General features: G+C 37.8%; 1 protein-coding gene and 1 long non-coding RNA gene across 6 annotated transcripts in view; one reads left to right on the forward strand and one right to left on the reverse strand.

Annotated features, from left to right (window-relative positions):
- The window catches only part of LOC121376756, a 78,512-nt gene that overhangs the window by 23,393 nt on the left and 30,107 nt on the right, over positions 1–25,012 (forward strand). For all 5 annotated transcript variants that reach the window (XM_041504525.1, XM_041504527.1, XM_041504528.1 and 2 more), the window contains one exon: positions 5,572–5,659. In XM_041504525.1, the coding sequence (XP_041360459.1) occupies positions 5,572–5,659 (88 nt within the window). The remainder of the gene's footprint in view (positions 1–5,571; positions 5,660–25,012) is intronic.
- Positions 13,082–25,012, reverse strand: part of LOC121376758 — a 51,657-nt gene continuing 39,726 nt past the window's right edge. The window contains exons 2-3 of the long non-coding RNA XR_005958521.1: positions 20,984–22,743; positions 13,082–17,194 (exon numbers count right to left, since the gene is read on the reverse strand). This is a non-coding gene — a long non-coding RNA (uncharacterized LOC121376758). The remainder of the gene's footprint in view (positions 17,195–20,983; positions 22,744–25,012) is intronic.

Below are 25,012 nucleotides of genomic sequence, written 5' to 3' on the forward strand. Positions count from 1 at the left end.
GTATCAGGCAAGTCCTACATATAATCTCTAAATTTAGGGGTTCCCCCCTCCCCCCTTCTTTCTTTCCTTTTTTTTTGACAAGAATAATTAATGCTCAGTTTTTAAAGGTTACATTAGACAATTAACCCTGCAAGTGCATTATTTATTAAGTGCTTGTTTTATATTTTTGCTTTCTAGTTGCCAGTGACAAGAGCTGAGGTACATAAGTGTTGTAATTAATTGTTGATAGTTTGTATTTCCTAATGTGCTAAGTTTGTGTTTTCTGTAAACTTGAGGAATCTCGCCACTATTGTGTTCACTGACTGAAGTAATGGGGTCATCCATCATGCATTTTTAAAAAACGTTCTGTGCTTTTATCCAATTTTAAGGTCAGGCCATAAGATTTCAAATTTCATGCTTAACACTTTTTCGGTTCCGTGCCTTGTGATCATGGGAACCCATCGGAAACATTTATTATATTTTTGTTATATTTACATTTTTGTTGAATAGTAGTACTCGATATGATAATCATGGGGAAAAAAATTTTGGTTCCGTGATTTTACCGACACGGTACGGGAAACGATCCTTTCTGTGAAATCTGAAGACCTGAAGGTTCAAGCATGCTGTCCTGGGCACACACCTCAGCTATCTGGACGGTCTGTCCAGGACAGTGGGTTAGTGGCTAGTTGTTAGTGAGAGAGATGTCGATGTAGTAGCCTTACACCTACCCATTGAATTATCAAACTCGATCTGGGTAGGAGCCGGTACCTGGATGCAAACCCAGTACCTACCAGCTTTGTACCAACCAATACAGCACTGAGGCTGGTTCCGTGAGGTATTTCACCACTATTGATTTGCTGTCTGAAATAATGATATTATCCAATCTACATGACTCTTGATAGGCTGAATTAATGGTGTGATCCGACCTACATGACACTGATTGGCTGAAATAATGGCATGATCTCACCAACATGTCACTGATTGGCTGAAATAATGGCATGATCCAACCTACATGATACTGATTGGCTGAAATAATGGTGGGATCTCACCTACATGTCACTGATTGGCTGAAATAATGGTGTGATCTCACCTACATGTCACTGATTGGCTGAAATAATGGGGTGATCCAACCTACATGATACTGATTGGCTGAAATAGTGGTGTGATTCGACCTACATGATACTGATTGGCTTAAATAATGGTGTGATCTCACCTACATGATACTGATTGGCTGAAATAATGGCATGATCTCACCTACATCATACTGATTGGCTGAAATAATGGTGTGATCTAACCTACATCATACTGATTGGCTGAAATAATGGTGTGATCTCACCTACATGCCTCTGATTGGCTGAATTAATGGTGTGATCCGACCTACATGACATTGATTGGCTGAAATAATGGCATGATCTCACCAATAGGTCACTGATTGGCTGAAATAATGGCGTGATCTCACCTACATGATACTGATTAGCTGAAATAATGGTGTGATCTCACCTACATGTCACTGATTGGCTGAAATAATGGCGTGATCCAACCTACATGATACTGATTGGCTGAAATAATGGTGTGATCTCACCTACATGTCACTGATTGGCTGAAATAATGGTGTGATCCAACCTACATGATACCTAAATAATGGCATGATACTGATTGGCTGAAATAATGGCGTGATCTCACCTACATGTCTCTGATTGGCTGAAATAATGGCATGATCTCACCTACATGATACTGATTGGCTGAAATAATGTTGTGATCTCACCTACATGATACTGATTGGCTGAAATAATGGTGTGATCTCACCTACATGATACTGATTGGCTGAAATAATGGTGTGATCTCACCTACAGGTCACTGATTGGCTGAAATAATGGTGTGATTTCACCAGCACTGAGGCTGGTTCCGTGAGGTATTTCACCACTATTGATTTACTGTCTGAAATAATGGTATCATCCAATCTACATGCCTCTGATTGGCTGAATTAATGGTGTGATCCGACCTACATGACACTGATTGGCTGAAATAATGGTGTGATCTAACCTACATGATACTGATTGGCTGAAATAATGGTGTGATCTCTCCTACAGGTCACTGATTGGCTGAAATAATGGCATGATCTCAGCTACATGATACTGATTGGCTGAAATAATGGTGTGATCTCACCTACAGGTCACTGATTGGCTGAAATAATGGTGTGATCCAACCTACATGATACTGATTTGCTGAAATAGTGGTGTGATCCAACCTACATGTCAATGACTGGCTGAAATAATGGTGGGATCCAACCTACATGATACTGATTGGCTGAAATAATGGCGTGATCCAACCTACATGATACTGATTGGCTGAAATAATGGTGTGATCTCACCTACAGGTCACGGATTGGCTGAAATAATGGCGTGATCCAACCTACATGATACTGATTGGCTGAAATAGTGGTGTGATCCAACCTACATGTTAATGATTGGCTGAAATAATGGCGTGATCCAACCTACATGTCAATGATTGGCTGAAATAATGGCGTGATCTAACCTACATGTCAATGATTGGCTGAAATAGTGGTGTGATCCAACCTACATGATACTGATTGGCTGAAATAGTGGTGTGATCCAACCTACATGTCAGTGATTGACTGAAATAATGGTGGGATCCCTTGATGATTTGAAAGAATGGGGAGTAGCTCTGTGGTACCGGCCTCAATGGTGTACTGGTTAACTCTTTCCCTTTCATTCTCGACTGCAGTTGAGACGCAACCAGCCTTCGTAAACACAGCTGTCAACATTCACAGGAGTTATTTATCTTGATTCTGTGATCGCTAGAACAGTAGAATGATAATCGAAAACGTTGAGTGTATTTTGTTGACTGGTATTTGTATTTAAGTTGTTATCTCAATATCGAAAAGAAAACAAAAAATCCCGGTCTAAATTTGTGTAAACGTTATCGATGACGTAACGCTCACATGAGTTCGATTTCTCGCTGTTTGTGTAATTATTTCATTTAAAACATGTTAGACATTATTATTTAATGAAAACTGAAGATTTGTAAAGGATGTATTCGCCGAAAATAACTTATAATACAGACTTTGAAGTAGATGCTGGATGGGATTACTAGTCATCAATTGAAAGTGAAAATAAACTGTCATAAACAATGACATCATGGATTGTGATCATAGGGTTTTCAATTTTTTAAAATATTAATAAGTTCTTCTGTCAATTTTATTTTGGTTATTAGACTCACTAATATGACCTCTAAACTATGACACACATCAAAATAGTGTAAAATTGTTTAGGTTTTTTTTTTACAATTTGAGGTTGAATAATGTAGGTTCTAAATGACATAATTTCACTTTGGAAAGCTGGATGGATAAGAGTTAAGCCATCAGACTTCAGACTGGTTGGTATCAGTTCCCACCCAGAGCTACTTGATGGGTAGGTGTAAGGCCATTATACCGACTACTCTCCGACTAACACCTAACCACTAACCCACTGTCCTAGACAGCTGAGGTGTGTGCCAAGAACAGCATGCTTGAACCTTAATTGGATATAAGCACTGAAATAAGTATAGACAACAATAATGTGGTAGAGCATTCGCTTGATGTGTGAAGGGTCATAAGATCTACTGCCCTTGGTGGAGCCATCTATCTCTCTCTCTCTCTCTCTCTCTCTCTCTCTCTCTCTCTCTCTCTGTTGTAAGCATTCGTGTCAGTTGAGCAATAATTGTGTAAATTGTAATGAATTATAATTTAACCCCCCCCCCCCCCACAAAACCCACACGATTATAAACTGTATGACATACTAACGTAAAACATATTCCTTAATACTCATTTCTCAGTTACCGTAGGTCAGTGTGGGGTCTTTAAACAAAACAAAGCTTAGACACCTAATAGTTACTGACTATGAATTTACAACATTTCCTTTTCTAGAATAATTGTTCTTTTATTTTGTTTCACTTTTGTGTGTGATTATTGTAAGGGGTTCTACTGAAGGAAAAAAAGGATGGGATACCAGTTACTAAATTTCAGTTCATTTTGTTTGCTATTTCGTTTTCTGATCCTTTCTGCGTTTGTCCCAGCATGTTGTGTTAAAACATGATTCCATTTATCCTGGTCAACAAGTGATAGTTATTTAATAGTCGACGTCATTGTCTCCCCTTTAAAAAGTCATTTATTTTTAGATACGTACGGTATACATGTACCAGGAAAATGTAACCCGAAATATGTGTACAGATATATCTGGTGTGTGTGTGTCTGTACAAAGTTCAAAACTGACTGTTTAACCAAGCATGTTTTGCAAAAAACATCAGTCATTCATTCATTCATTCATTCATTCATTATTTTTAAAAATAATTTATTCTGCATATATCATGAAAATGTTACTCCAAAAGTGTGTGTGTGTGTATGTGCACATGTGTGTGTGTGGTTTTAATGTAGGGGCAATAACTCTAACATGTCACAAACAAATCACATGGTCCACCATCATAAAATTGGACAGTTCTTTTGAAATTGTTAACTTAATCTTTCATTCAGTATAAATGTTTTAAAATCCTTTTAGTTACACAATAGCCAATGTTTATTGTAGTTTGTTCTGGGTATCATTAAAAAATCTATCGCTCCATACCAGTGTTTTTTCCAGAAATAAATTTTTGGGTATGGCGCTATGAAATTGAATGCAACCACAGTGAATATGGGGGCCTAACCCAGAAGAAAAAAAAAGGGTTACGTTTAGGGTTAGGATTAACAAAATCACAGAGTAATGAAAAGAGTAATTAATTTTGTCAAACGGTTAACTTTAAAAAAAAAAAAAATCTGCAAAAGGTTTTGGGTATAGCGCCATACCCATTTTACCCTCTGACAGAAACCTGCATTCTTCCTTTCATCTACTGGCCTCGGTGGTGTCGTGGTTAGGCCATCGGTCTACAGGCTGGTAGGTACTGGGTTCAGATACCATTCGAGGCATGGGATTTTTAATCCAGATACCGACTCCAAACCCTGAGTGAGTGCTCCGCAAGGCTTAATGGGTAGGTGTAAACCACTTGCACCAACCAGTGATCCATAACTGGTTCAACAAAGGCCATGGTTTGTACTATCCTGCCTGTGGGAAGTGCAAATAAAAGATCCCTTGCTGCCTGTCGTAAAAGAGTAGCCTATGTGGCGACAGCGGGTTTCCTCTAAAAAAGTGTCAGAATGACCATATGTTTGACGTCCAATAGCCGATGATAAGATAAAAAAAATGAATGTGCTCAAATAAAACAAAGTTTTCTGTTCATCTGTTCATTCACTTTCATTCATTCATTCATCCATCCATCCATCCATCCATCCATCCATCCATCCATTAATTAATTTTATTCTTCCATTCCTGTTCATTCTTTCATTCATTCTTCCATTCATTCATCCATCCATCCATCCATCCATCCATTCATTCATTCATTCATTCATTCATTTTATAATAATTTTTATCTTTGAATTCTTCTTAGTCACACCATTCCATTAAAAACTGCCAAATATTTATTATTTCCCTGAATACATTTTTGAATTCATGTCAGTGTTTCCCTATTCATGAATTGTTTTGTTTTTGTTTTTTAATTATTCAGAGCAAGAAAGGATTTAGTCAGTCCAAATCGAGCACACTGCCAGCATTGTATCTTTGGCTTCTCAAGTTCAAGGGACTTCTCGTGTCAAATTCTTAGCTTGAGTAATTTAAAGGTGCATGGGGTGGGACATAGCCCAGTGGTGCAGCGCTCGTTTGGTGTGGGATCGATCCCCGTCGGTGGGCCCATTGGGCTATTTCTCGTTCCAGCCAGTGCACCATGACTGGTATATCAAAGGCCATGGTATGTACTACCCTGTCTGTGGGATGGTGCATATAAAAGATCCCTTGCTGCTAATCAAAAAGAGTAGCCCATGAAGTGGTGACAGCAGTTTTCCTCCTTCAATATCTGTGTGGTCCTTAACCATATGTCCAACGCCTTATAACTGTAAATAAAATGAGTTGAGGGTGTCGTTAAATAAAAGATTCCTTCCTTAAAGGTGCATTCTCTCTCTCTCTCTCTCTCTCTCTCTCTCTCTCTCTCTCTCTCTCTCTCTCTCTCTCTCTCTCTCTCTCTCTCTCTCTCTCTCTCTCTCTCTCTCTCTCTCTCTCAAGTGTCGATATAACCATGTGTCAGATTACATGTATTTATAAAGTTGCAAATTAATTGATCCCATGTATATTGCATTGCAACTTTATTTTCGTGCTTATATCCAATTAAGGTTCAAGCACCCAGTCCTGGAGACACACACACTCACCCCGGCTATCTGGGCTGTCTGTCCAGGACAGTGGGTTAGTGGTTAGTGAGGTAGAAAAGGTGTAGTGGTGTTACACCTACGCATTGAGTCGTTAAAACTCGCTCTGGGTGGGAGCCGGTACCGGGCTGTGAACCCTGTACCTACCAGCCTTATGTCTTAAAGGCCTAACCACGACACCATCGAGGCCAGTGATCCTACATATAGTCTTTGCAGAATTAAAAAGGAAGGAAATGGTTTATTTAATGACGCACTCAACACATTTTATTTATGTTTATATGGCGTCGGACATACATTGTATTGTTAAGGACCACACATTTTGAGAGAGGAAACCTACTGTCGCCTCTTCATGGGCTACTATTTTCGATTAGCAGCAAGGGATCTTTTATATGCACCATCCCACAGACAGGGTAGTACATACCACGGCCTTTGATATACCAGTCGTGGTGCACTGGCTGGAATGAGAAATAGCCCAATGGGCCCACTGACGGCATTCTCATAGTTTCAAGTGTTAGATTTCACTGTTTTTACATGTAATTTTAAACATAACAAATTAATTGATCCCACGTATATTGCATTGCATTGCAACTTTATTTTCATGCTTATATCCAATTATGGTTCAAGCACCCAGTCCTGGACACACGCACATACTTCAGCTATCTGGCCTGTCTGTCCAGGAAAGTGGGTTAGATGTTGGCGGTTAGTGAGAGAGAAGAAGGTGCATTGGTCTTACACCTACCCATTGAGTCTATAAAATGTTGCGTTGGATGGGAGCCGGTACTTGGCTGTGAACCCTGTACCTACAGACCTTTTGTCCGTAGGCCTAACCTCGACATCACCGAAGCCAGTGATCCCACATATAATCTTTGCAGAATTAAAGACATATTGTCACAGACCACTGACCTATTTAATGGTCTAACAAAGTATTACCTGAACAAAAATAATTTGATTTGTCCCTAAATGTACTTTATTCAACTATCTTCATAACCACCGTACTCCATTTATTAATGATATTTTGTAAAAATAATTGAATTATGGCAATGGTCCCTAATTCAAAAACTAAAATTGCTGAGAGTGTTGACATGGATTTCACTCCATCATGGTTCAGTTAAGGTGATGTAATAGCTAGATTTGGTTTCCAACAATTAATGTAATTTTTAGTTATTATCCATTTTTAGAGAAATAAGGTCCTTAAATCCGTGACAGTATGCCTTTAAGTCAAGATCATAAAAATTGTAACCGTGGTTTCTTTGAGAATCCTAAACATATAATATAAAGTTCAGAGAAAATATTCATTGCAAAGCCATTAGAACAGCAGCCATATCTTTGTCAATGTGGAGATTTAATTCAATATAAACTGTCTGTCATCCTTGTTGGATTTTTGAAAAAATATATAGAGGATTTGTCACAAGTGTTTCTAAATATGGAAAATATCAACCAAGTCTGTGCTAATAGAATCTATCACCGTTGTGAGATAAAAAATAAGGCACTTTCAACCTGAGGGACAAAATGTTTTTTGTGAACTCAAGGTTTACCAAGGCCCTGACAAAAACTCTTTGTCCCAAGGGTTGGAATAGCCTTATCTATACCTCACAATGGTCATTGATTCTTTTCTTTGCCCATTAATTACAGTAACAAAACATTAATTTTGTAAGCTGCATATGGTTTGTTTATTGTTGAACGATTCGTAAAAATTTCACCTACTAACTCCTTTAATCATATGTGGAAAAATATAGTCACATTATACGACATCAAAATACAACAGCTTACCAATAAATATAAAGTTGAAAATATTAATTTGTTTAAATATTTTTAAAATAATGATACAACGTTAAATGGCAAAGAGAATTCTAAAAAAAAAAACCATGAGTTATGACATCAATCATCGTAAAACATGAGTTATGACGTCATGTGTATGCAGAAATCGTTTAGCCCTCGGGTCAGAATGATTTGTCTTGGACCGTGCAAGAGCTGATAACCCTGTCCAGTGGGCAAGAATAATCGGTATTTGTTCGAAGCTCTGCCAAGACAAACACTGATTAACTATATGAGGTTGTAGCCCTAGCACTCCCCAAATTCGCCAATTGCAAATTAAAAAAAAATAGGTGAATTTGATTTCATTTTGGAAAAATAATTTGATGTAATAGTTGATATTTTGCTAGAAAATAACTGGATTTCTGCTATTTTTTAAAGGAGGGGAAAATTAAGGCATTTGGCCTGGTATGCATAGTCAACGATATATAATTCACACTATTGCTTAATTAATATCAACAAGTATAATCGTTTAGTTAATTAATAAAACTCTTAAATGTGACGGCTATTATATATAACGGGTGCAGCCATTTTGTACCATCCCATTGAATACACCCTCTGGCGAGCTGGTGGTTACGTAATACCCAACGTGTCACGTCAGGAATTAGTCTTCGAACTGAAGAAACAAAACATACCTGATTTTTGCGGATGCATTGCAATGTTCTGTAATAATAACCATCCCAGTAAGCCAGCAACAATTATATAATATTTTTCAATACAAAATAGACCACCATTGTCAAAGTGTTGAAATAACTGTATTATGTTTTATACATAAATTAACCCACGTACTGAAATAATAATCAGAGTGTTTTCTTGGTTAATTTGTATTTTCTTTCCGTGACCTGTACCTGTGGTTCCTGATTAGCAGGTGTATATTTAGACAGTCCCCAGACACTGTGTCTAGACACACTAAAAAGACGTGTCTCTTTTATTAATATCACAGAGTATTGTGTGATAACCGCACAGATACCCCTCAAATCGTAATGGACATTATCAGCCGTCCTGCTTTATTACTGTAAGTAATTCTGTAAAACCCTTGATTAAGTAGACTTTCCCATCTAAAATCACAAAACTGACCAATTATGTTGTCCCAAAGAAAAGAAAAGTATCACTTGGGTATCGTGAGTGGTAGGTTTTGCTCGAACGTACCCTACCAATAGGCCTAATAATATGCATTTTTTCTTTGGATTTTTTAAAAAAGAAAAATACTATAACTCCATGTTGTTATGATACATTCGGTCTACCATAAGTGAAATAACCTTTCTGGGTCACAAGGTAACCAGTGAAGGCTTGAAGATTGATCCCGAGAAAGTTGATGCTATCCTAAAGATGAAGAAACCTGAAAAGGTTGAAGATGTCCAGCGTCTCTGTGGTTTTGTAAACTACCTGGCAAAGTTCTTGCTTAAGCTATCTGATGTTCTTAAACCTATCAGAAAACTGACACATGCTGATGTGGTATGGAACTGGACACCTACTCGTGATGATTGAAGCCTTCAAAGCTGTCCAGAAACTTGTAACTGAAGCTCCTATTCTGGTGTACTATAACCCTGAGCATGAACTTAATATTCAGTGTGACAGGGTTGAAAATTGGCTAAAGGCGACTAAGAATTTTACAAAGGTAGTCCGTTGGGCGATCATCCATTTTAGGGTCTGGCGAGTTGAAAAGAAAGATACTGAAACTGAAACAAAGAACATGCTCAATATTTTGACAGCACCAGACTTAGCTTCTGTGGCTTTGGGCCAGGTGTCAAAACGTATCGAAGACACTGCATGTATTTTTTTTTTAATCTGGAAGTCGTCGGCTTATTGGAATGGACTAGATATGCCATAAGTATCTAGTAGAGCTACTATATGACAATAGTTATAAGTACCGGTACGTTTTTTAAACTTTGTAATATGAGAACTAAATACATAGAGCATTTTGTTAAATTATTGTTGTTTTTCTTGTTTTTTACAGATTTATTTTTCTTTCGATATTTATTTTATTAGTAACCTACTACTGTAGCATTTACAATATCCAAATTAAACACACACGTGTGCATGGTTCATCAGTAGGAGGACAGCTACTCCAGAAAAAATCCGTTACTGGAGATTTTACCTCCTCTTGCACAATATAAAGAGAACTGACACCCAGATTTTGATTTTGGCTGTGCCGTTGAATTTCAATGTGATAATTGGAGGGCTACGTAGTTGAATTTGAGAAGGGCCAGTAAGACTTTTCTTCAACTGGCCTGCTGGCGACCATGGTTTTCATGTTAATTTTCAACCCTGGTGTGATGCTAGCCAGAAAGGACTGGGTGCTGTCTTGATGCAAGGTGGCCAACCAATAGCTCATGCCAGTCGTGCCTTGACAAAGACAGAAACTCGATATAATTAATTTATTTGAATACAGATGTCTGTATAATGACATAACAATAAGCTCCAAGCTGTTTACAAGAGAATGGTGAAAATTGTGCATTCTGTTACCATGGTAACCAATGCAAAACAGAAAACAAATTTCTAAAAAAATATTATTTTCAAGGACTGAGTAACAACAAATGTATAGTGACATAATTGTACTATGCCTGTAGAAAAGATAGGTGAAAATTATTAATTCTGTTGCCATAGTAACCAGTTCAAAACTATCTGTTACCATGGTACCCAGTTCAGTGGTAACTAATGCAAACTTTTGGTTGCCATGGTAAGTTATGTAAAACTGGAAACTATTTGCTGTGTGCATGCAACTTTTGGGGGTCACTAGATCAAAAGTAAAGGACACCAGTAATCAATAATTTGAGGGTACTTAAAACCCCCAAACAGATAATAACTGCCACTACTAGGTGGTTATGGGTTTGGAATCTTGAAATTGGACACTGCATTTCATGTACAAATTTTTAACTGCAGCTCTCTTACTATAATCGTTCTAAAAAAATGTTTAATGTATCCATTAACTCCCAAGATTTTAGGGTACTACATTTTATCCTTCATACCCTCTGGCAGAAATCCTAGACAGTGATATAAGAATACTAGAAATAGTAAAACGGATTTTATGCATTGCAGTAATTTATTGCGACACAAGATACTTTCAATAGTATCTTAAGGTGAAAATGACTTCACAGGGCCACAACTGTAAAGAAAAAAAAAGAAGTAAAATATCCATTCACATAAAAAAAAATCCTGGTATTCCTGGACAAGACAATTGGCTTAATTTTCCCCTATTTGTGCCCCACCCTTAGGATCCTGAGAGAGGGGTAGAATGACCAAATTCATAAGGAAATAGGTCACGGATATGTTCTAGTAGATCTGAACAAATTAGTTTAAAATTTAAATGCAATTTCTATATACTAACTATTGTGAACTCCATCCCTATCCCGGGGACATTCACAAGTTATATACACTGGTCATCTATTTGCCTTTACTTATATTTGAATACTATCCAGGTATAGCATTTAGAACAAATGAGCTGGCCTAAAACCATTTCACCATGTATTTCCATCATTTTATTCTGACACAATATTAGTTGTAATCCATGTAAATTTGCAACCCTATATAGCTGTTCAGGGCTGTAGCTAAGATTTAAAAAATGAACCAATGAGCATGGAAGGCGCAAGACACTAGTTAGGAGATCTGAGGGCGTGACCCATCCCCAGGACATTTTCTAGAGGCTCTGAAATACCATTTTGCGGCCATTTCAGGAAGGTTACATACTTAAAAAACCCATCAGTATCAATAAACAGCCCAGTGGTAAAGCACGGTCGGTTTGGGGTTGAACCCCGTCAGCGGGCCCATTGGCCTATTTCTCATTCCAGCCAGTGCACCACGGCTGGGATGGTGCATATAAAAGATGCCTTGCTACTAATGGAAAAATGTAGCAGGTTTATTCTCTAAGACTATATGTCAAAATTACCAAATGTTTGACATCCAATACCCGATGATTAATACATCAATGTGCTCTGGTGGTGTCGTTAAATTAAATAAACCCCCCACCCCCCAAACACCATTGCCTCTCTACCATAGCTATGGTTTTGGGCCCCGTTCTACGAAGCGATCTTAACCCTAAGATCAACTTAAGTGCATAGGGTAGCTATGCGCTTACGGTAATCTTAGGGCTAAGATCGCTTCGTGGAACGGAACCCTGCTGTTTGGCAGTAAAGCTAATATGAATAATTGTTGTTATACAGATTCGGGGACTTTCTTTTAACTCTGGCAAAAATCTGCCTGTATCCCCAACCAAAATTCGAGCCCGTACGCTTATGCCGCTTCATTTTTTTAAAATTATTTTGGGCACTGTCGCTTAGGCCCTTGGAGACGGGGTTCAGAATTTGTTTATGTGTGGCACAAAATGTAGTTTGAACTGATGAAGTTTTTGAGAAGTCAAAAACGTGAAACGTTTATGCATGACGCACGGTAGTCCGAGCGGACGTAGAAAATGTGCGCCCTACCGCAGTAGGTCACTGGAGATGTCACACAAGTAAATGTTAAAAACATTATTATCGGAATCATTAATTTATGCAACTTCTTCTGACATGTTCATAGAGGTAGTGAAAGAAGAATAAATCGCTGGCTGTTAGTACCACGAAGTATTGTATCTGGGTCAAACGGCGATAATATAGGTCAACTACACTTTAAAGTGTTTGCGATTTTTCTTTGATATTTTTATCAACAATGTAGGATCCTTTTATGATTTGTGATTATTACATCCTGAATACATTTTATTTGCATGAAATAACTTGTTTAACGATTTTTGAGACAAATAAAATGTTTCGGGTCGTTGCCTACAAAACGGAGCGTCCGCCCTGCTAAAAAAAACTACACAACAAAACAACGACGAATACAGAGCACATTAGCCCGAGTACTCTGACTGTAAGAGAGCTAGACGGACATTTGGACATAAACACGCTCTCATTACAGTCAGAGACCAACCTATGTCTTTTTTTGGCAATTCCTGACTACCAAACGGTAGGCAACGAATCCCGCTCTAATACCACAACAATCCTATGTTTGACGTCAAATACCTTTATATTGTATTTGTACCTTTTTAAGACATGAAAAGTGATACTTATTCTATTTTAATGCATCTGTCATAATGTAGTTCATATATAATAGTATATTATGACAAATTTCTACAGATAAAAGAAACCGCTACCAAAAAACAAGAAACAATAGCACGCGCTATTTGACGGGTAATTTCTATTTTTAAAAAACATAACATATACAACAATTTAGCAAATATTTGGATATGTCATTCTAAGACTATTCATTGACATTTTATTTTCATACTTTGTTTTTGGCAAAAATGTCAAAAGTTATTTTAGAAAATGATTTTAAAATGAAAACAATGCTAAGTGACGTCATTGTGATGACGCTTGATGTCGGAAATGTACGCGGTTAAATTTGATGACCAATAGACAATAGGTGTTTATGACATCAGTTCCGGTTTGCTTTCTGGATAGCAACGATGAAAGGTAAAAATTAAATTTCGTTTATTCTTCTTATGTCAAATTGTATGGCGGCAAATGTGCTGTCACATGACCTGTTGTTTATAAATAGAAATGGGGGAAATTGCGCTTTTCGATGACTCTTTATGTCGTCTGATTACAACTATTATATTGTATTTGTACCTTTTTAAGACATGAAATGTAATACTTATTCTATTTTAATGCAACTGTCATAATGTAGTTCATATATAATAGTATATTATGACAAATTTCTACAGATAAAAGAAACCGCTACCAAAAAACAAGAAACAATAACAAACAATAGCACGCGCTATTTGACGGGTTACTTCTATTTTAAAAAAAACATAAGATATACAACAACAATGTAGCAAATATGTGGATATGTCATTCTAAGACTATTCATTGACATTTTATTTTCATACTTTGTTTTTGGCAAAAATGTCAAAAGTTATTTTAGAAAATGATTTTAAAATGAAAACAATGCTAAGTGACGTCATTGTGATGACGCTTGATGTCGGAAATGTACGCGGTTAAATTTGATGACCAATAGACAATAGGTGTTTATGACATCAGTTCCGGTTTGCTTTCTGGATAGCAACGATGAAAGGTAAAAATTAAATTTCGTTTATTCTTCTTATGTCAAATTGTATGGCGGCAAATGTGCTGTCACATGACCTGTTGTTTATAAATAGAAATGGGGGAAATTGCGCTTTTCGATGACTGTTTTTGCCGTCTGATTACAACTATTATATTGTATTTGTACCTTTTTAAGACATGAAAAGTGATACTTATTCTATTTTAATGCAACTGTCATATTGTAGTTCATATATAATAGTATATTATAACAAATTTCTACAGATAAAAGAAACCGCTACCAAAAAACAAGAAACAATAACAAACAATAGCACGCGCTATTTGACGGGTCACTTCTATTTTAAAAAACCCCATAAGATATACAACAATTTAGCAAATATTTGGATATGTCATTCTAAGAGTATTCATTGACATTTTATTTTCATACTTTGTTTTTGGCAAAAATGTCAAAAGTTATTTTAGAAAACCATTTTAAAATGAAAACAATGCTAAGTGACGTCATTGTGATGACGCTTGATGTCGGAAACGTACGCAGTTAAATTTGATGACCAATAGACAATAGGTGTTTATGACATCAGTTCCGGTTTGCCAATAGCAACGATGAAAGGTAAAAATAAAATTTCGTTTATTCTTCTTATTCGAAATATGACGTTATTATTTGTTATGTAACGGTAATATTATGGAGATCAGTCTTTCCACCTAAATATGTGACAAGTGATAAGTATGTTAAAAGAATATGGCCATTTTTATGGGCGTATCCTGTAAACATGAAATTATAACTGTATTTTTTTATATACTAGTATATTTTTTTATTTTGGGTTTCCATTTCCGTTTCATTAGGGACCGCGGACACTTTTTAAAAATGACAAGAATGATATTGATTGTTTGTTACACTGAAGAAATACCTTTAAAAGAATTTTTTATTTAAAAAAAAAAGAAAAATCAATTGGCCTTGACCCCCAAAATATATTTTTTATTAATCAGGGTAGGTAACTCCGTTTTGCAAAAAAACTAAACGTTTGGCACACTCAAAATTTTAGGAATGTATTCATTATTTTCAAATAAAATACCTTCAATAACAGTAATATAATCAGTATATCGACTAATTGGTCATTATAATACCCATCCACCCCCCAAAAGAGTTCAACATAAGAAAACGGCCATTTTTTTAATGTGCTACATGTAGTAATCGGCAAACATCAATCATTATTCACATTATCACAGCATGCTCAATTGTACAGAGTAAAGAGCATCACTCGGCCATGGAAAAAGTTATATACAGGTCAGTTGTCAATATGTAACAGGACAAAATGTGTACCATTAATGTTGTATCTCTGTCAAAATGTCAACTTGTGTGTGTGTGTGTTATACAAGAGATGGAGAGAAGTGAGACAGAGAGACAGTGAGAGGGGTGGAGGGAGGAAAAGGACAGAGCAAGAGACATAACAGATATATGTTAGCTTTTGGGAAATTGAGTTTTTTCATAATTACAAAATTTGGAATAATTAAAGAGAATGCTTCATTGTTGGTTGTATGGCTTATTAGCCAGCCTGTCTTTGATTTTTAAAAAATAAGTTTGTGGCATTAAAACGTTTTTTTACATCACCCATGCTGTGTTATTTATACACATTTAGTGCTGTTAAAGGTGTGGAAACAGTGGTTTAATTGGTGAAAGAAAAAAAGTTATAGAATAGTTGGGAGTTTTAAAATTTGTTTTACACATTAAGTATAATGTCAAAGTTGACATTTTTACATGGGTATCACTTTAATAGATTACAGCCAATGATCCGCAATTGGTGTAACAAAGGCTGTGGTGTGTACTATCCTGTCTGTGGGATGGTGCATATAAAAGATCCCTTGCTGCTAATTGAAAAGAGTAGCCGATGAAGTGGCGACAGCGGCTTTCATCTCTCAATATCTGTGTGGTTCTTAACCATATGTCTGATGCCATATAACCGTAAATAAAATGTGTTGAGTGCATCATTAAATAAAACATTTCCTTCCACTTTAATAGTTGATATTTTGACTTGACATTTTTTCCAGTGAGATTTTGTCCTACATCCCTTAATAATAAAGATGTGGTTAAAAGGGTTATTTTTATGTGATTCCCTAACAACAGATGTGTCAGGGCCACAATAAATGTATTCATAATGTAAACAAATATCCGCCATCTTGGATTGTAGTAAACACACAAACAGGATGATGTTGTTAATGGGCGATCACAGTTATACAATAAATCAAAACATCTAAATTTTGTCATGTACTGCAAGAGTAATAAATTAAATATAATTACCTCACAAAAATAAATACTTGCAGTAACGACAACACTATTTTTCAATAATTAAATGCGGTATGGTTACTTTTTCACTTTGCCACTGAATAAACCGTAAAGTGGCAAGTAACATTAGTTCTATATTTGTTATAAAGTTTTATCAATGTATTTTATACCTGTTACAAGTACTGGTATTCTTCCAATAGTAAACAATAAATGTTTTATAGACGTTAACTAATGTGCTTTTCAAAACTTGCATTTGACAATGGTGTAACGGATGTGAGTGGCGCTACCAGTCTTCCGGTGTGGTCTCTAGTTTCATATTCATGGATCAACCGAAGCATTCTTTGTGATGCTATACCCTGAATCGGAAATACTTCAGTACATGAAGGCATGAGTTCGACCCGTAACCCCTTCAATGGTTAAGGTAGTTTTAATTGGGGATCGGGTTAGAGTGGTTGTTGATCATTTCATACCTGTTATGATACATTCGGTCTACCATAGTTGGTATTACATGTCTATGACGTACTTCCAGTCTTGTTGATTTTTCCACTAGTGCGCAGTAAAGGTTGATAACTTTTGATCGTCTTCTTTATTCTTTAAAGTTCAAAGGAACTTAAACATGGTGGCAGTGGTGAAAGTTACTCTAAAATGTTCTTCTTCAAGTATTTTATTGTGTATGCTTCTCCCGTGTCTGTGAGTACTCTCTGCACATACATTTCACAAACTTTCATGGTTGCCGCGTTGGAACTTTCGAATCGTAGTACCCCATTTTTGCTACGTGTCACTGTGTGTGTGGTGATTGTCTGCTTGAATCTGTAAGTGGACAAAACGAAGTGTTTGACAATGTTGCTACTAATAAGATTACATATATTATTATTCCTGCATTCATAAGTAGTACTGCCCTACTACAAACTGTAATTTCACTGAAAATGTCTGAGAAACGTTATGCACTAAATGTAGATAAAAAAAAAGTATGGAAGACCGAGTGGGTCCACATTTACCTGCGAGAGTTAATCTGCCACCGCCATTGAACGTTAAACGGGGTGGTGATGAGTGGAAATGTTTTAAACAAATGTGGCAGAACTATACAATTGTGGCAAAGCTAGATAGTCAAACAGCTGAATATCAATGTGCTTTATTCCTACACACTATTGGACCAGAAGCACTGACTGTATAATGGAGTGCGCCTTCCAGATCCACACACACTGCAAGATATTATTGATGGTTTTGATGCTCATTTTGTGCGAAAGATTAATGAGACATATGAACGCTATATGTTTAACAGTCGAAACCAAAGTACTGCATAATCTCTTGAAGACTATGTTGCTGCACTGTGCACACTGTCAAAGACTTGCAATTTTTGTGAATGTATGAGAGACAGTCTAATGAGAGATAACATCATTCTTAGTACTAGTATTACTGACAATTCTACAAGAAAATGTCTGCTTCAAGAATCGGGTCTAAACCTCACTACACGTATTGATATTTGTCGATGTGCTGAAGCTACATCATCTGAACTGCGATCCATTGGATGTGAAGAAATGTCTGTCCATGCAGTCACAAGTCACTCATTAGGAGGAAAGTTCAAGCCCAAATGTAAGTTCTGCAGGAAAACTCATCCTTTTAAGAAATCACTTTGCCCTGCTTGGGGAAAAACGTGCAAAATGTGTAAAAAGAAGAATCATTTCGCAGAGAAATGTTCTATGAAGCGAGAACTTAAGAATATCCATCTGCTAGAGAATATTCGGATTAATTCTGATTCTGATTCTGAACAACTTCTCTCAGTAACAGACAAGCAACAGAAGATAATTAAGGCAGGGATGCTGATCAACGAGAAACCTAGTCTTCTTACTACATTCCAGACACCATTTGGTCGGTATCGATGGAAAAGGCTGCCCTTTGGAACCTCTGTGAGCTCAGAACTCTTCCAGAAACGTCTGAATGCTGTACTGCAAGGTCTTGATGGGGTGATTGGTGTGTCTGATGATGTCATTGTCTATGGATCTGGCGAAGACCTAGAATCTGCTACAGAAGACCATGACAAGAATCTCACTGCTTTGCCCAACAAATGTCGATCTGTGGGAATGAAGCTGAATAAAGGTAAAGCTGAAATCCGAAAAAGTTAAATAACCTTTCTGGGTCACAAGGTAGCCAGTGAAGGCCTGATCAATGAGAAACCTGTCACATTCCAGATTGACTGTGGTGCATCTGTGAATGTCATTCCTGAAAAGTATATCAAAGATACTTCTACTCTTATCTTGGGCAAGATGTCACTTCATATGTGGAACAAGACAGTTCTACAGCCGAAAGGGAAGACAAGAATAACTCCTCAATCCAAAGAAGATTGATCCCGAGAAAGTTGATGCTATCTTAAAGATGAAATCTGAAAAGGTTGAAGATGTCCAGCGTCTCTGTGGTTTTGTAAACTATCTGGCAAAGTTCTTGCCTAAGCTATCTGATGTTCTTTAACCTATCAGAAAACTGACACGTGCTGATGTCGTATGGAACTGGTATGGACACCTACTCATGATGATCGAAGCCTTCAATTTAAAGCTGTCCAGAAACTTGTAACTGAAGCTCCTGTTCTGGTGTACTATAACCCTGAGCGTGAACTTACTATTCAGTGATGCTAGCCAGAAAAAGTTTGTTTTATTTAATGATGCCACTAGAGCACATTGATTTTTTATCTTATCATCGGCTATTGGACGTCAAACATATGGTTATTCTGACACTGTTTTTTAGAGGAAACCCACTGTTGTCACATAGGCTACTCTTTTACGACAGGCAGCAAGGGATCTTTTATTTGCACTTCCCACAGGCAGGATAGCACAAACCATGGCCTTTGTTGAACCAGTTATGGATCACTGGTCGGTGCAAGTGGTTTACACCTACCCATTAAGCCTTGTGGAGCACTCACACAGGGTTTTGAGTCGGTATCTGGATTAAAAATCCCATGCCTCGACTGGGATCCAACCCAGTACCTACCAGCCTGTAGACCGATGGCCTAACCACGACACCACCGAGGCCAGTTGCTAGCCAGAAAGGACTGGGTTACTGTCTTGATGCAAGATGGCCAGCTAATTGCTTATGCCAGTCGTGCCTTGACAGAGACAGAAACTCGATATGCACAAACAGAAAAAGAAATGTTGGCTATTGTTTTCTCGTTGGAGAAATTCCACCAGCATACATTTGGTCGACACACAAATGTTGAAAGTAACCACAAGCCTTTGGAAGCAATTCTACAGAAACCTCTTTCTGCAGCCCCAGAACGTCTGCAAGGTATGATGCTACGTATTCAAGGCTATGACATTACTGTCAGATATAAGAAGGGTAAGGAGATGTACCTCGCTGACACCCTCTCCAGAGCCTACCTGACCACCTCACAAAATATGCAAGAAGACTTAGAGCATGTGAATATGGTGAGTTTCCTACCAATCGGAGAGACTGACAAAGATGATTGTCTTCAGAAGGTGAAGTCTGTAATCGTACATGGATGGCCTGATGACAAACAAAAGTTAGCTGCTGAACTTACACCATACTACAGTTTCCGTGATGAGATGTCTGTTCAAGATGGTCTGATTTTCAAAGGAGAAAGAGTTGTGCCTTTTACCATGCGACCAGAAATGAAAACTGCAGTCCACTCGTCCCATGCTGGAATTGAAGGACGTCTAAAAAGAGCCAGAGAATACTTACTTTGGCCCGGCATGTCTGCTGACATTAAGCATTACATCTCAACTTGCTGTACATATGAGACCTCACAACCAAACAAGACACTTATAAGCCATGAACTTCCTTCTCGTCAGTGGGAGAAAATCGGTATAGATCTATTCGAGCATGATGGAAAAGACGTTCTAGTCACTGTAGACTACTTGAGCAATTACTGGGAAATTGAAAGACTCGAGAACACAAAATCATCAACGGTCATTAGATAACTTAAATCGCACTTTTCTCACTATGGTTGTCTCTGCATCATTGTAAGTGACAATGGACCTCAGTTCATCTCTACGTCATTTGCAAACTTCTCCAAAGAATGGGATTTTGAACATCGAACCACTAGTCCCAACAACAGCAGAGCTAATGGAAAAGCAGAGTCTGCTGTCAAGACTGCAAAATGTCTCCTGAGAAAGAACAAAGAACAAGACCAGTTTCTATCATTGCTGAACTACTGCAACAATCCTTCCCAGGCGACAGGAACAAGTCCTGTACAATGATTCTTCAACAGAAGAACCAGGCTCCGTATTCATAAACATACTTAAGTCAATGTATGATACTTATTTATGTACTTTAAGTATGTATTTAGGTATCATACATTGACTTAAGTACGTTTATGAATACAGATCCAGAACTCTACTTCCTACCTCACAGAATTTTCTCAAACCATTAATCAACATAGAAAACGAAAGAATGAAGCTACATGATCAGCAGAAAAAACAGCAAGACTGTACAACAAAAACGTTCGAGTGCTAGATGGACATTTGGATGGTTATGATCCACTCACTGTCTGCTGTCGGAGATAACTATCCACCGATTACTAGTTTTCGAACAGATAAGCACAGATTTCATGAAATATACAAAACGAAACTTAAAAATTGTTGTTCTTACCTGTAACTTGAGTATTTAATCCATGAAATAAACACGGTTCCTTACGAAAACAAAGTCCTCGGCAACATGTATGGCCGTCATTACGGGGTTTTCCTGGAATGTCACAGCCGTGTATGGTGCCCTGTTCACACCAGAAATAGGGCAGTTAACTATCGAGTCCAGTGTTGGCACGTGGGATGTGTACACTGTGCCCAAGTGACAAAGTTAATCGAGGCACTCTCCTTGAGTTGGAAGAGATTGCAGTGGCAACTCACCTCATCATCATCACCACAGATGACTTTTTCTGAATCTGTTTCTTTAGGGGCGGGGGTGATTTCTGGTGGTCCTTCATCTTTTCGAGGGTACTGTCATTGGTTATTGCTCTACCACCTACAATAGCACTCATCACTTTTCTTTTCTTTGGGGGCTTTGCAACGCTGAACATAGTCTCATCAAGTTGCGAGAAGAATCCTGTTGCAGACGATGGCAAAGTGACATCGGTGACTTCTGATGATTTCCTTTTGTTCGTGTTGTTGGATTCTTCTGGTAATACTTCCTGATCTTCAGAAGACTTAAACAACTGATATGGCACAAAGTCCGATTTGTTTACCGCATGTCTGTTGAAAGGGAAAATTCTGTACTTTCTGAAAGACGTCTGCAGATTGGCTTGTGTTACTGCCCTTGTGTATGCCTGACAACCCAATCGACATATACAATGCTTCTCGATGCCCTTTTGTTGAATGCTCACACATGTACGTGTGTCTACGGTTGCAGTAGATTTTCTCGAGCAGCCCAAAGCAACCAACATCCATTGGTTGAAGTACATGCGAGGTATGTGCTGGAAGCACAAACAGGATGATATGTCTCTCGCTCACCCATTCACTCAGTGCTATGGAGACGTGCGACTTGTGACCGTCGTACAAGATCAACACTGGTTTCTCTGCTGTTGGCTGGATAGAGTACTTGACAAAGTGCTCTGTAAGATACTTCTAGAAGATTTCACTGTTGGACCAGCCCGAATTAATGACAGTTCCATTAGCTCCTGGCAAACAACCTTTCAATAGCTTGTTTCGCATTCGCTTCCCTTTGAAAATGAAATATGGAGAGATGGTTTGTCCAATGGCATTACCACATCCGATCACTGTCGTCGTGCTCGACCTGGGCAGTGTTACTGCAACTGGCACCGATTTACTGGAGGCAACAATGTTTGGAGGCTTGTGATTCTCGATTAGTCCTTTTTCATCTATGTTGTACATATGCTCAGGACTGTTCTTCAAGTCGTTGTCATCCAAAATCTTTTCCAAGTGGGCGTAGTAGCACAAAACTGTTTCCTCAGACATTGCTTTGGTCCTCTGGATATCCAGGAACCTCGGCTTCTGTACATTTAACTCGGGGAATCTCCTCATGAGACCATCAAACCATCCTAAGAACACTGGTGTATCGGCTCTTGTCTTCTTCCCTAAACAGATGGCAAGATCAGTTGCAATGATCAGCACATCTTGTCTGCTGTAGCCATAACCGAAGGCTGTCATGCTCTGTACATTTGACGCCAGTTTTTCCTCTTCATGGGTAGACAAGAATGGTTCAGGTCCATATTTATGGCAGGCCACATCAACTTTCCCACTGCATCGATCAAGCAATGTACTAAGGGTAATATCAAGTGTTCTTGAAGCTTTCCGGATGCCCATGCCATCTTCCACAACAGCTACATATATATATGCCTTGGATACTGTCTCATCCGAATATGATCTTTATCTTGACTTTTCTGGCCGTGGAATAGTCTAAAACACAAAAATAAAACATATTAAAAAATCACAAACTGCATACATCATAATTCTACATAAGAAATGGCCCGGATGGGCTTCTATACTTTAAAAAAATTAGACAGCATTTCTCTCCCTTTGGTATTGTAGACCGCTAGTATAGATAGTAAACAAAGCAGACGACGCTTCCTCGTGAGTACTGAACTTTTCGTTTGTGTGTTACTGGTGACTTTTTAATGATGATGCATTTACAAAAAGTGTCACAAGGCAAAATGACATAAGATTACAAGATATTGATGTCATACTTATTCATGGGAGTTTTACCCGAAACATTTTTGTAGGGCTAGTGAAAAGAGCCTGGCTGTCAACTTGCAACCCTTGATGACATCACATCTCTATATCACGAGAAGTCCCGAACAAAATGGCCGTTCGGAATCTAATGATGTTCAAAAACTAATGACCGGACGATATAGTGAAAACACGGAATTGGTGGCTAGAATGAGAAAACCCCAATGGGCCCACCAACGGGATCGATCCTAGACAGACTGTGCATCAATCGAGTGCTTTATCACGGCATCTCAAGATAACAGATATCTGTTTTCATTTTGTTCTAGATAAAAAAATCTTCCCATGGTGAACGCCATTACACTAATTAACATTAATACATACATATACTCCACAATCACATCCATGCACTCTCTAATATAATATTACACTGCTTTGGCATTAAATGAGCTGAGATTTTTGTTGTTGTTGTTGTTCTCTCTCCATCGTTAACCAGTTGTCGTGGTCCGGTGGCACTTAGCTGTGACAACATTGATTTTGTGTGTTTTTTGTTTCTGCTAATTGAGGCAAACCAGCCACCATTAGGCCAGGGCCCTAAACATGTATACAGGGTGTGCGTACCAGTGGATTGGTGTTTTTTATGTAGGTGTGTTGACGGCCAGTTGACTGTGCGTAAATCTGATTACTTCTGATCTTGGACATCTGGGTGCTTCTGACTCTTTAATGTCAAACATTTGGTAATTTTGACATATAGTCTTAGAGAGGAAACCTGCAACATGTTCCCATTAGTAGCAAGAGATCTTTTATATGCACCATCCCATAGACAGGATAGCACAAACCACGGCTTTTGAGTTACCAGTCTTGTTTCACTGGCTAGAATGAGAAATAGACCAATGGGCTCAGTGGGATTTTTAGTGCTAGGAAACATTATATTTTGAAAAGGTGAACTTTATACTTTAAATTAAAGTTAAAACCAGACAATTTGGGTTTTTTTTTTTTTAGCAAATTAAGTTGTAGTCAAATATCAGTGTTCAAAATAAGCACTTGTCCATTTGTCTTGACAAGTCAAAACCTGCTCGGACAAGCAATAAAAAATACGTTCCTTGAGCTTGAATAAAACCAAACATTTGATTGGACAAGTGAAAATATTGCTGGACAAGTATATTTCTCCATGTACTTGTCCGGTGCACAAATGAAAAATTCGGCTATTTCTGTCGCTGGAATTCTGCTTATTTTTATCGCTGGACTACTGAAAAATTCTGCTTATTTCTATTGCTGTCCTGTCCCATTTAGAGCCCGGTTTTATTTATGTATTAAAATGAGATTGTTGAGTCACTGTGTGTCTTTACTTGTCTGTTTGAAACTAAAACATTAATTATTTTAAATGTTCGATTTATATAATATGTGTTATGTTGCACTCCAATCATCTTGTGCTTATCCTGATAACGGGTCCCTGCACGATAATGACTTCTCCACTCGTGAATGTCGTTTTAATCATGTCAGAAGTCATTTTCTCCAGTGGAGGATGAAAACATGCTTCTATTTTCAGGACTCGACTTTAGACGGCTTTAAAGACACAACTATTTACAAAACAGTATTTATGGATTTACAAGGCAGTATGTGACGAACATAAATATTATTTACCGTATATGCAAATATTTTCGTGGCTAAAATAATTCGCGATATGGCTTTCCTTTTACATTTTCATAAGGAATTATTTTCGCGACCGTGTCCCCCGATAATAAAATAAAAATTACCCATATTTCATTTGCCAAACTGTTTTCAATGATGATTTCACGCACATACTTGGACATGTTCACTATGCTGTCAGCGAGACCATTACCATTACCAATATTTATTTACATGCTCATATACCACTAGAGTTTCAAGCATGTCTGTCCCGGGCTCGATCTCTGGATAGCCAGTGAGACGTCAATGTTGTATGTATGTCTGATAAGACTATTGTCATGTTATCGATGGAACACGCACATGTGATACAGAA

This window comes from Gigantopelta aegis, chromosome 7, assembly GCF_016097555.1.
Source record: "Gigantopelta aegis isolate Gae_Host chromosome 7, Gae_host_genome, whole genome shotgun sequence".
Lineage (NCBI taxonomy): Eukaryota > Metazoa > Mollusca > Gastropoda > Neomphalida > Peltospiridae > Gigantopelta > Gigantopelta aegis.